At 28.2% G+C, this 13,262-nt stretch overlaps 1 protein-coding gene across 1 annotated transcript in view; it reads right to left on the reverse strand.

Moving 5' to 3' along the window:
• Positions 1 to 12,270, reverse strand: part of LOC126905996 (uncharacterized) — a 20,021-nt gene extending 7,751 nt beyond the window's left edge. The window contains exons 1-2 of the mRNA XM_050686220.1: positions 12,124 to 12,270; positions 11,932 to 12,061 (exon numbers count right to left, since the gene is read on the reverse strand). Coding sequence (XP_050542177.1) covers positions 11,932 to 12,061; positions 12,124 to 12,180 — 187 coding nt within the window. The 5' untranslated portion in view covers positions 12,181 to 12,270. The remainder of the gene's footprint in view (positions 1 to 11,931; positions 12,062 to 12,123) is intronic.
• Positions 12,271 to 13,262: the final 992 nt, after the last annotated feature.

Genomic DNA, 13,262 nt, shown 5'->3' on the forward strand with positions numbered 1-13,262 from the left:
TTTTTTGTAGATATTAACATTTAAAAAATATGTTTACAAAATAATTTTTGAGTTTTTTGAATTTGAAAAAAAACTTTTTATTACTTCAGCTAGATAGTGTAATGCTTGCAATTTTTTGTTGTACCTTATCACTTAATGCAGTAATGAACAGTAATATCTGATAAAAATTAAACTACAACTAACGTAGTCTAAAAAGTAAAATTCAGTGGGAATTTTTTGATAAAATGTCTGAGCAGGCACCAAGTATATTACAGAAGCGCAGTTAAAGGAATAAGTGAAATAACCCCATCTACTTCTTGTTTATGCAATTAAATTTTAAGCAAAATAAAAAAAAAAACGGTAGCACAGTGGGGTGGAGGCACAGTGTGGACGAGGTATAGATGGGACAAGTATAGATGATATCTGNAAAAAAAAACGGTAGCACAGTGGGGTCGAGGCACAGTGTGGACGAGGCATAGATGGGACAAGTATAGATGATATCTGACAGTGATTAAAATCACTATCATAAGAAACGCTTCGATGCAAATCTGTAGATAGTGTTTCATTTAAAGAAATTGGTGGATTATTCTAAAAGCAACATCAACTCTTATTTCTTTAATTATATCCTGATTAGTAGTTCTTTGATTTTAAAATATAATATATGAATAAGTACTAATTATAGTTTTTAAATTTAGTATGAAATTGTGAGGCCAGCTATGATGTATGGTTCATAGTGTTGGGTGGTTGATAAAAAAGTAGAGCCGAGAATGAGTGTAGCAGAGATGAGAATGCTTAGTTGGATGAGTGTAGTGACTAGAGAAGATAGGATAAGGAACGAGCATATAAAGAGGAAGTAAAGGTGTTGCGTCAATCGTGGATAAGATGACAGAAAATAGACTTAGATTGTTTAGTCATGTTATGAGGATAGAAGAATCGGAAGCCGTAATAACAGTTGTAGAAATGAATGTTGAAGGAAGAAGAGATAGAAGAAGACCAAAAAAGAGATGGAGGGATGCTATTGAATGCGATTTGAGGACAGCTGATGTGAGCGTAGAAGATGTGGGAGATCGTTTCAAGTGGAAGCTTAGGATAAGGGTGGCCGACCCCAAGTAGTTGGGATTAAGGCAAAAAAAAAAGAAAAAGATTACCAAAAATTCCGGTGGCAATTGACATAATATGATTGTTGTTTGGGAATGTACAATTTAGCGTTTAGTTGGGTTTAAACAATATAGTGTCAAATCAATTACCTACTCTATCGGTTGTATCTTAATATACACTACACTTAAATGATACTATAAAAAAATAAACTCACACATACACACGTATGCATTTATAACATTGTGTCTAATGTATAACACGATAAAAAGCAACCGTAAAATGAAAAAAATTGAAAATAAATTTTAGTACTCATATTAAATGTAATGTAACTCGAAAAATATTTGTTTAAATAAAAAAATATAAGATACCTTTTTTGTTTAAAATTGTTTTTTAAACAACTTTTGTACAAAACTTTTTTTTGTAAGTTAAATATTTATTGAGAAAATTAAAAAAGCTCATATTTTTGAACTTTTGCGAGGCTGTAAAAAAAAGCTCAATTTCAATCAATGAGGACTATTAGTATGTCATTATACATATTTTAATTCAACTATTAATAAAACAAAATTTTGTTGGGAATTTTTTAAGAAATTTTTCCTTTGTTGACTGGCCTAGATGTCAATTTTAAACTTGTAATTGAGCTAAAAGTTATGGTAATATATTCAATTTTTTTTACTATAAACTTTCATAAATCTTTATCAAAAATTTTTCATCAACTTTAAAGAACCAAAAAAATAGGTTAAAATTGAAAATTTGGACTGATTATTTTTAACATATTAAAAATCAAATCAGTAATAATTTGAAAACAAATTTTTTTTTCTTTTAATTATTATTTTATATATATAATTAGTAATAATATAAAAAATTAGAAGTGATAGAAATAGTCTACTTGCAGATTTGAAAACAACGCGAAAAGTTGATTTAGAAAAGTATATTTTTGCTTCTGATGAAAGTTCCTTGTAGTCCAGTGCATTTTTTTATAGTAACAAACAGTTTTTATTGAAAATTATTGTATCAAGCCCTTTAAATTTTTATACACGTAAAAGTAAAGCAAAATATAACTTCTTTATTATTTTTATAATTTCTCCGTTTAAATTACAATATTAAATATCAATTTCATACTAAATTTAATAATTATAATTAGTATATATTCATATATTATATTTTAAAATCAAAGAACTACTAATCAGGATATAATTAAAGAAATAAGAGTTGATGTTGCTTTTGGAATAATCCACCAATTGCCTATTTAAAAAAAAAAAAAATTTGGTTGGGAATTTTTTCTGCTATTCTTCAAAATTACTCCTTCGTTGACTAGAATGAATCATTAAATAGAAAATTTTATGAGAATTAAAACAATGTTATTTTTAAGATTAATATGCAGTCAGGAAATTTTATAATTACTATTTACAGTATATTTATCAGAAAAACTCATTATTTTTTTGCATTTTTATCGTAATAGAACACTTAAATAGAAATCATAATATCATTTCTAAGTAATTTTTGGTATTTAAAATGATTCTACAATTGAAATATCCAGAACTGAATTAATTTTAATGATTTACTTTAACTAAAATAAAAAAAAATTATTATTTTGAAACCCTCTTGTGGGTAGNAAAAAAAAAAAAGTTAATATTTTGAATCCCTCTGTGGGTAGGTAAAGGGTTAGATTTATAAAAAAAAACCAAATGATAGATAAAGACATGCATCTAAATAAAAAAAATATATACCATTTGATTTGGCCATTTTTGATAAAGTTATAACAGTTAACAAAGTTATATGTTTTATACATTGTACTACAAGGAACTTTCATAGGAATCAAAAATATACTATTCTAAATCAACTTTTCGCGATGTTTTCAAATGTGCAATTAGACTTTTTCTATCACTTCTAAGTTTTAGTATTATTAAAAAATAGTATTTACATATAAATAAAAATAATTAAGAACAAAAAAAATTGTTTTAAATTAATACTGATTTGATATAATATTTAATATTAATTTGATTATTAATAAGTTAAAAATAAGGAAAATGACATATTTAACCAATTTTGTTAATCGTTTAAAGTTGATTGTTGTAAATGTTTATAATAAAAAAAAAAAATTTATTTTACCATAACTTTTAGCTCAATTGGTAAGTTTGACATTGACATAATTAAATAGAAAATTTTATGACAATTAAAAAAATTGTATCGTTAAGATCAATATGCAGTCAGAAAGTTTTATAATTACTATTTATTGTAAATTTATCAGAAAAGCTCAATATTTTTTTCCATTTTTATGGTAATAGATAACTTAAATAGAAGTAATAGTAATAATTTCCTAGGAACTTTTGTTGTTTGTAGAAAAGATTCTACAATTGAAATATTAAGAACTTAATTAATTTTAATGATTTACTTTAACTAAATGTATTAATCAAAACAAAGTTGTTAAGAAGATTTACTCAATTGAGCGTATTATAAAATTTGATTATATTTGAAAAAATCAATTGTTAATTCAGGAGAAAAAACTATCATTTTTTTAGAAATGATTTATATAGCAACATGTTACAAAAAAAAATTGTAATATTATAGTCTAGTAGTAGCACATACAAATAGAGTAAAATTATTATTAAATTACAAAGTAAAATGATTTAATTTTGTAGTTGAAACCTATCATAGCAAACTTAATTCGTCAATAAATACTTTGAAAACATTAGAAATGAATTAATTTAATTGTTTTTATGGAGATCATGGAATAACTAACTGTTTAATTGATAAATNAATGATTTTAATTGTCTTTATGGAGACGATGTAATAACTAACTGTTTAATTGATAAATTAGAATTTTTTTTTCAATTTTTGAGAGTAATATCTTCAACTAGATACGAATTGTAGTAATTTGACGTATTGTTGAAAAAAGTAGGTCAAGTTAGAGCAGAGAAAATAAATGATAGTCACAAAAAAATATCTTCTCGGCTTTGCATCGAAGCTAAAACTTAAAATATAGTAAAATAATTTTATTACGAATAAGAAATTTCTTCTTACAAGGGGCGACTTAAGTGATGAGATCCTTGATCTTTATTGAAGTTAATGAATCTAAATGTGATAAAAATCAAACGAGTTAAAATTTATACTAACTTAAAAAGAATTAAGAAAAAATGCAAAAAATTCATTGCCATACGCGAGTTGGAACCTCGTACCCCAAGTATGTAAAACATAAATTTTACCAACTCAGCAACCGTATGTTGCTCGGTCGGATGAAAAAATTGGCTATTTAAGCTGATTCAAATTTCAAAGATATTTTTCTCGACTTAAAGAAGCAAACAAATTTAAATTAGTTTAACTTTCTATGTTATATAATTTTAATTTATATAATATTTATGAAAATNTGCTATATTAATTTTTTATTTATATAATATTTATGAAAATCTGTAGTCCCCTTGTCAGGTATTTTAAAATAAAATAAAATACAAATCCCAGAATTTTAACACAAAAATAGCAAATTTTTGAATACGGTAGTCATTTTTACCGTGAAGACAAATCCAGAGGTCACATTTTTTTTTTTAAATTAAAGTATATTATATAAGCTTTAATTTAAGATATATATAAAAGTGTCAGTATTTCCGGAATACTTTCAAAAATTAAATTGAAAATATCATAGTAACAATACGCATGATTAAAGTTTTGACCCCCCTTGTTAAAGGGGTATGATCCGATTTTTAAAAAAAAGCGTGTAGATGAAAGGAGTATATAAATATTTATTATAAAAAAATAATAATATTGATCCATACATTTTTCCAAAAGTTATATAAAATATAAATTAAATAATATAACATATAAAATCGAGATTTTTTTCACGGAAATCGTACGTTTTTCTTTAACTTTGATGTCCGTTTTCACCACGAAGACAAGTCCAGAGGTCAAATTTTTTTTTTTCAAATTAAAGTATATTACATAAGCTTTAATTTAAGATATATATAAAAGTGTCAGTCTTTCCGGAACATTTTCAAAAGTTAAGTTGAAAAAGTTCTACTTTCTATACGCATTTTAAAAGGTTTGCACCCCCCCTGTATAAAGGGAAATGGTCCGATTTTAAAAAAAAGTATGTCGAATGAAAGAAGTATATATAAAGTATTTATCATTAAAGAATAAAGTTGATTCATGCATTTTTTAAAAAGTTATAGCAACATAATGTTAAAAAATGTAAAATATAATATCAAGAATTTTTTCACAAAAATAGCATATTTTTGCATACGGTAGTCATTTTCACCATGAAGACAAGTCCAGAGGTCAAATTTTTTTTTTTCAAATTAAAGTATATTACATTAGCTTTAATTTAAGGTATATATAAAAGTGTCAGTCTTTCCGAAACATTTTCAAAAGTTAAGTTGAAAAAGTTAATTTTTTATAAAAAAGCTACCTTTTTGAAACCCCATCCTTTGGGCTGTTAAAGGGTCAAATGTTCACAAAAATATATAAAATAATAGGTAAATATATAAGGTATCTATAAAAAAAAATCTATATTGATTCGATCATTTTTAAAAAAGTTATGGCAATTTTAAGTAAAAAAAATTGAAAAAATATCGAAAATTAGCAATTTTTAAATTTGTAATTTTTTGGGGGATTTCTACCGTTTACGGGGAACGAGGGAATTTTTTTCAATTTTTGAGGGTAATGTCTTCGACTAGATACGATTTGTGATCTTTTGACATATTGTTCATCAAAATCGGTCCAGCGAGAGCTGAGATTGAGCGTTCACAGACACAAAAAAAAAAATAAAAAAACACATCATAGTAAAATTAATACCTTCTCAGCTTCGCATCGAAGCTAAAACTCCTACGTAAAATGAATAAAATGATTCTTTCAAAAATGTACCGCTAATTTTTTAAACTAAATATGGCTAGAAATGTTTAGTGGTAAATTATGTTGCATATATAATTAACTTAATGTATGTGAATAAAAAAATATATAGAATATTTTTATATTTGAATATTAAAAAAATCATAAGCTATGTAAATCTGTAGATAGTGTTCCATTTTAAGAAATTGAGGATTATTCCAAAAGCAAAAGGAATTCCTATTTCCTTCAATATTTTAATCGACAGTTTAATGATTTATAAGTATATAATATATGAATGAATATTAATTATAGTAATTAAATTTAGTATGAAATTGATATTTAGTCAGGTGTTCGAAATTTTTTAGGGCACAGTGGGGGAGGGGATATCAGTCGACCCAGCTAGTCCACTAATGACAGTTAACAGTATCAGTGGGCAAACCGATGTCGCGGTTAAGAACCAGCTGCCCCCCGTTCGAACCGTAAACCACCCGAGTAATTGCCAACGAAAATGCCCGCGTAGAATTACTACTCCAGCAGTCGAGTTAGAATTCGAAACTGGCTTCGTCACAGCTTTACTCGACTCACAGGCGCATAAATCGTATGTAAAACCGGTATTGCTTATAAATACGGAACTGTTTATAAAGGACACACTGACGCGGTTAGACTAGCGGACGGACACACCGCCATGACGAACGGTACCGCCACGTTTACCACCAAAATCGCGGATTTAAAAGTGCGTTTTTCAGCGATTATTTTAGACGACCTGTATTGCGACGTATTACTGGGCCATGATTTTCTGATTGATCAGAAAATCGCCTGGGACTACTCAGCAAGAACAATACACTTAGGCACTAAGAAACGTACAACTACTTGCTGGAAATCGGGCGCACGACACACGATCCGCAAATCCGAGCTGATGCAGTTAGATATAACCAGTGACCCACGAAAGCGCGTCTTATTAACACAGACGATATGTAATTACGCAGCGGTCTTTAACGACACGGTGGGTCACACAAAATTAATCGAGCACGATATTCTATTGAAAGACTCGACTCCTATCGCACTAAAACCGTATCCCTACCCCCTGCACAAGCAGGAGATTATTGACGATATGGTAAACGACATGGAGGCGCAAGGGCTAATAGAACCGAGTGTATCGCTGTGGTCAGCACCAATCGTGCTGGTTAGGAAGAAGGACGGGACTTTTCGTTTATGTATAGATTACCGACGACTAAACGAAGTAACCATTTCGGACGCGTACCCCATGCCTAATCTAAACTACATGGTTAGGAACATGAGAGGGGGAAAAATGTACACAACTCTCGACTTAAAGTCGGGTTATTGGCAATGCTCCTTAAACCAAAAATCCCGTAAGTTTACGGCATTTAGATCAAGAAGGAGTTTGTTTCAATTTCGTGTACTACCGTTTGGACTCAAAAATTCATCTATGACTTTTGTAAGACTTATGAATGAANTACCGTTTGGACTCAAAAATTCGCCTATGACTTTCGTAAGACTTATGAATGAAGTACTTAGAGGATATCTAGATGATTTTGTCCAAGTTTACTTGGACGACATAATCATTTATTCAAGTAGTTTAGAAAAGCATTTAGAACATTTAGGCAAAGTTCTAGAACGATTAGAGCGACACGGGCTGACATGTCACACAAAAAAGTGTAAAATAGGGTTTTCCGAAATTTCCTTTTTGGGCCATATTGTACACGGTGAGGGCATAGACAAGCAGCCCGAAAAACTCGAGTCCATCCGCGTCCTAGCGGTCCCACGGAATATCAGGGACCTACGTAGATGTCTCGGCATATTTAATTGGTATTGTCAATTCGTCGACAACTACACCGAAACAATAGCGCCGCTGACAAATCTACTAAAAAGGGGGACGAAATGGTTGTGGACGGTAGACCATCAAAGGGCTTTTGAACAGGTAAAAAAGGCCCTGTGTAAGTCCCCACGACTGAGTCCTCCTGACTACACGAAAACTTTCTGCCTTCAAACCGATGCGAGTGAAATGGGCGTGGGAGCAATACTCTTTCAACACGGAGATGAACCGGGAGAGAGAAGAATCATATCCTACGCCAGTAAGAAACTTTCAGAAACGCAGAAACGTTACGCCGCCGTAGAACGAGAATGCTTAGCAATTATATGGGCGACTGATAAATTTCACCCGTACTTAGAGTATTCTCCGTTCGAATTATTTACAGATAATTTCGCGTTGACTTGGCTACACAGAGCAAAGGACAACAATTCAAAATTAACTAGGTGGGAGCTACATCTAGGTAATTTAAATTTTACAACGACGCATGTACCCGGGAAACACAACGAAGGACCGGACATGTTGTCACGTTATCCGACCGCGGGGCCCCCTGTTGACGAAGAGTTATTCGACGACAATCTGGTGGGCGCACCGATAACGAGAACGTCGGATAATACGCGGGCCACTCTTGACAATGTTTTTGCCTTAACCGAAACGGACCGAATAGTCCATTCCCTCTTGCCAGCAAGACTGAAGGTTTCAGTCTAATGTGGTAAGTCTTGAACGCAATATCAATGACCACACACACAGGAACATGATGGTAAGTCAACAATTGTTTATTACTTATAACTACTGTGTATGATGCGACAATTTGTTTACAAATACCGGCTGGGTCAAGAGATTGACTGACGGCTTGATGGGGGGGAGTTGACACGGCACCGCCCGTCGCTCTAGGCTGGCGCTCAACCGTGTCTCTCGCGATATCAGCCGTCCAGCTATTAATATGACAATCGGTTGTCTCCCCGCCCTTAACACCGAGATAAGGCCACCGCCGAGTATGGATTACGGATATTGCGTTCTGTTGCGTTTCCGACGTAAACCTTAACTGGGTGCAGTGTTTGATTCCTTTCTAATTGCGATCATATTGGTTATTCTTATAACGATTAATTTGTGTCGAACCGACGAGGAATATATAGAAACATAATTTGTATAACAGTGTAATTTAAATAAATGAATATAGACAGGCGTATTGTTATACCTTTAGATACTCTGTATTATCGCTACGACTTGTGGTGTATATTTATATATATTGTTATTTAATTTATCGCCCGGTATATCTTTTACTTGTAGTGCGCGCTCAACCGTACTTTGGATACGCGTCAAATTATTGATAAAGTAATAAATATTTTAAGAAAATATTATTTATCACAATTAGTATATTTCGCCAACTGCTAAATATATAATATATCATAAATAGGAGAAAATAGGTTAGAAAATATTCAATGATCTTTCAAGTTTATGTATTTAAATTTTAATGTTTTAACTCCAAAAATAAAATAGTAAAGTTGTACATTTTTATTTGAAGTATTTTTTATTTTTTGATTTTAACATTTAAATTTTTAACTTCAATGTATTCTTTATAAATCCAACTGATTTTTTACACCACTCTTTTTAGCTTCAATGCAAATTTTGAAAAGGTACTAATTACACTATGTGTTTTTTTTTTGTATCTGTCAAAAAATCACAAATCGTATCTACTCAAAAACATTACGTTCAAAAATTAAAAAATTTCCCTCGTTCCCCGTTAATAGGAGAAATCTCCGAAAAATTTACAAATTTAAAAATCGGTCATTTTTTAATTAATTTTACTTAAAACTGGCATAACATTTTAAAAAATAAATAAATAAAAACAATTTCTTTTTAATAGATATATTAAGTATTTACCCATCATTTTAAAATATATATATTTTTAAATCCTACCCTTATTTTTTGATCAACATTTTTAGCTTAATATATTCTTTATAATCCCAACTCAATCGTTTCATTATCTGTCATTCTTTTTTGTTTTTGAGTAATGTTTTAAGCGATTATTATCGTGAAAAAGAAAGATTTTTTTTAAACCGAACTGTAATTATTAAATCGCATACGGAAATAAATAAGTTTGACGTAAATAATAAAAAAAAATATTTTTGTGAAGTTATTGTTTAATTTTTGTCATAAAAGGGTGTCAACTTTATTTAAAAAAATACATATTTAACAAACTAATAAAATAAAAAATGATATAATTAAAAAAAAAGATTGATAACAACTTATAGATCAGTACTTCAAAAGAAATTAACAAATAAAGGAGACCCCTCACCTACTTAATGCGTCCTGCTATTTTTATCACTAGGTATTTCCCTACCTCACTTCTCCTCATATTTAATTATAGAGATATTACAACTTAAATACGATTCATTTTCATAATAAGATTATTTTTTACTTTACAGACTAGTTAATTTATGTATGTTGCCATTAATAAAGAAATGACAATACCCTTAAAACACATAAGAAAAGAACATACGTAATATTTTATAACAGATTAATTTAAATGCATATATAACTAACAAAAGCCAAAAATAATTTCACAAAAACAACCAATATTATACAAGTTATTTTTAGCTTCGATACAAAGCTGAAAAGTTATTAGTTTTACTATGATGTGTTATTTTTTTATAATTTTTTTTTTTTGTGTCTGCTACCACTTTTTCTTAGCTCTCATCGAACCTATTTCTTTCAACGATATGTTAAAAGGTCACAAATTATATCTAGTCGGAGACATTACCCTAAAAAATTGAAAATTTTACTTCATTCCCCCTAAATGGAGGAAACCTCCAAAAAAATTATAAATTTAAAAATCGCTAATTTTCGAAATTTTTTCAATTTTTTTTACTTAAAACTGTCATAACTTTTTCAATAATGAACAAATCTGAACAAAAATGAAAAATGAAAAAATGTAATTTTTTTTTATAGATGCCTGATGTCTTCACCTATCATATGATATATTTTTTTTATAAATCTGACCCTTTACCTGCCCACAGGGAGGAATATGAAATGACAACTTTTTCACAAAAAATTAACTTTTTCAACATAACTTTTGAAAGTGGTCCGGAAAGTCTGACACTTATAAATATATATCTTAAATTAAAGCAAATTTAATTTAATTTATTATGGGGAAAAAAAATGTCGGACTTTATTTTGTCTTCACGGTGAAAATGGCTACTGAATGCTAATTTTGTGTGAAAATTCTCGATTTTATATTTTATATTTTTTACTTTAAAATGCTATAACTTTTTAAAAAATGTATGGATCAATACAATTTTTTCATAAGAAGTAGTATTTTTATACATCTTTCATACGACATACAATCCACCAATTTTTTAAAATTAAACACTATCTATAGATTTGCATCGAAGCTTGTTTTTGGATAGTGATTTTAATCACTGTCAGATAACTTTATACTTAATCTAAATATGCCACGTCATTACTGTGCCGCAGCCCCCCTGTGCTGAGTTTTTTTTTATAGATGCTTAATTACCCACTCAATTACTTACAGAATAAATATAATTTAAACATTTGTTTTTATTTGCTTTAGTTACAGATTGTTCTTGAATTATTAGCTATGTAATACTTTTAAAGTTCATCCCTTACAACTAGAAAGGGTATCAACTTTGTTTTTTTAAATAGAAACACATATTTTAAATTTAATAAAATGTTTGAGCTTTTTATTTAATAGTAAATGCCATTAAAATTTTTAATATAACTTTATTAGTTTATTAAATATAAACATTTAAAATTACAAATTTATGAGTTAATATACATGTATAATACATAAGAAATTACAAATACAGATAGCTAATTGGTTTCTTATGAAATCGATATTCGTGGGTACACATCACTGATTGTAATATAGAAAGTATATCTATTGATAGTCATAATTGACAATAAACTCTCCGTGACTGTGACATCATAAAAAACCAAACAGCTACCTGTATTTGTAAATCCAGGTATATCAATTCAAAAATTTTAAGTTTTAAATGTTTATATCTAATAAACTAAAAACGTTATATTAAAAATTCATATGCCAGTTACTATTAAATTAAAAGATCAAACATTTTATTAAATTTAAAATATGTATTTCCATATAAATTAAGTGGTTATTTTTAAAAGAATCATTCTATATAAAAAAAAATCATCTTAAAAGAACGAAGCTAAAAATTATACGTAATTACCTTCAAGTACAAATTCGTCATTTACCTCGATAAAAAAAAAATTTAAAAATTTTCTTATCATTGCATCATCATTATACTTTTTCGTCAACATTTGAATACATTGTATTTGGATTGCATTAAGACCTTCGCTCTTTAAATATTTATATAATGTATTAGGAAAAAAAATAAATAATTAGTTTAATAAATTCTTACCATTGTGTCGGTAAAAAAACCAACTGCACAAAAGATTATTATAGTTTTTAAATGCATTACAATGGTTTTTCTATTAAGATATTAACAATTTAAAAAATAATTATTTAAATGTTTAAATTTTAGCTAAATAATTTTACGTAAGTTGTTTTGCACTTTATACTGAAATAGTGCAAATAATTATTTATACTAAAATAATGTTTTTCGTAAAAAAAATAGATTTTATGTTATTGACATAATTATAGTTAAACTTCATAAAACATATTTCAAATTATTTTTATAATGACATCATCTAGCGTTAAAACAAATACTATTTTATATAAACAAATTTTAAAAAATTGTGTTTTTCTTGATGAATTAACAAAAAATTATACTAATATGTTTCTTTACTATAGTAAAGAAAAAGCTGTTTAAAAAAAATTCGTGTATACGTAATTTTGCTATTATATGGCTCACATTCTCTATAAAAAGTAATATAGCTATTGTTAAAAATCTCATTAAATAAATGAATAATATTATAATTAATTTCATTCTATTGCGTATGATGATCAGTCACCGACAGTATTGTGCTGAACGAAGGACGTTTCGGTACATAAAATAGGTCCTGTATATAGTTATAATTTTGTAATGATCACCCAGAGAATACTACATCTTAATACTAAATCTTTATTTTATGTCTTATTATTCTACTTCTTATAATATTTGTAACTATATAAAGTGAAGTGATTTGACATAATAATAATTTCTAAATCACCTTGTTTAAATAAACTGTTCGTTCATTTACTTTATTTATTACACCTTACCGCCGTAGAATCGCATTACAATATAAATACTTGTTAGTAATTAAATAATTATACTAATATGAATTTATAAAGCGAATAATAGACGCTTATACATATATATTGTGGTTATTGACTGCTCGAGTAGTAGAAATTTATCCAGTAAAATCAAAAATGAAAATACCATAAGGTCCTAAAATTTTTTTCAACAATTATCATTGATCAATATAAAAATAATATCTTCAAAAATTTAATTATTTAAAGTATGGAAAATGTGAATTTTTTATTCTTAATCAACTGTTTATTCTAGATAGCGGACATGTATACTCTTTTATTTTATATTTTGTTCGGTCTACGTGCTCT

Source organism: Daktulosphaira vitifoliae, unplaced genomic scaffold (genome assembly GCF_025091365.1).
Source record: "Daktulosphaira vitifoliae isolate Bord-2020 unplaced genomic scaffold, ASM2509136v1 Scaffold_4, whole genome shotgun sequence".
Taxonomy (NCBI): Eukaryota; Metazoa; Arthropoda; class Insecta; order Hemiptera; family Phylloxeridae; genus Daktulosphaira; species Daktulosphaira vitifoliae.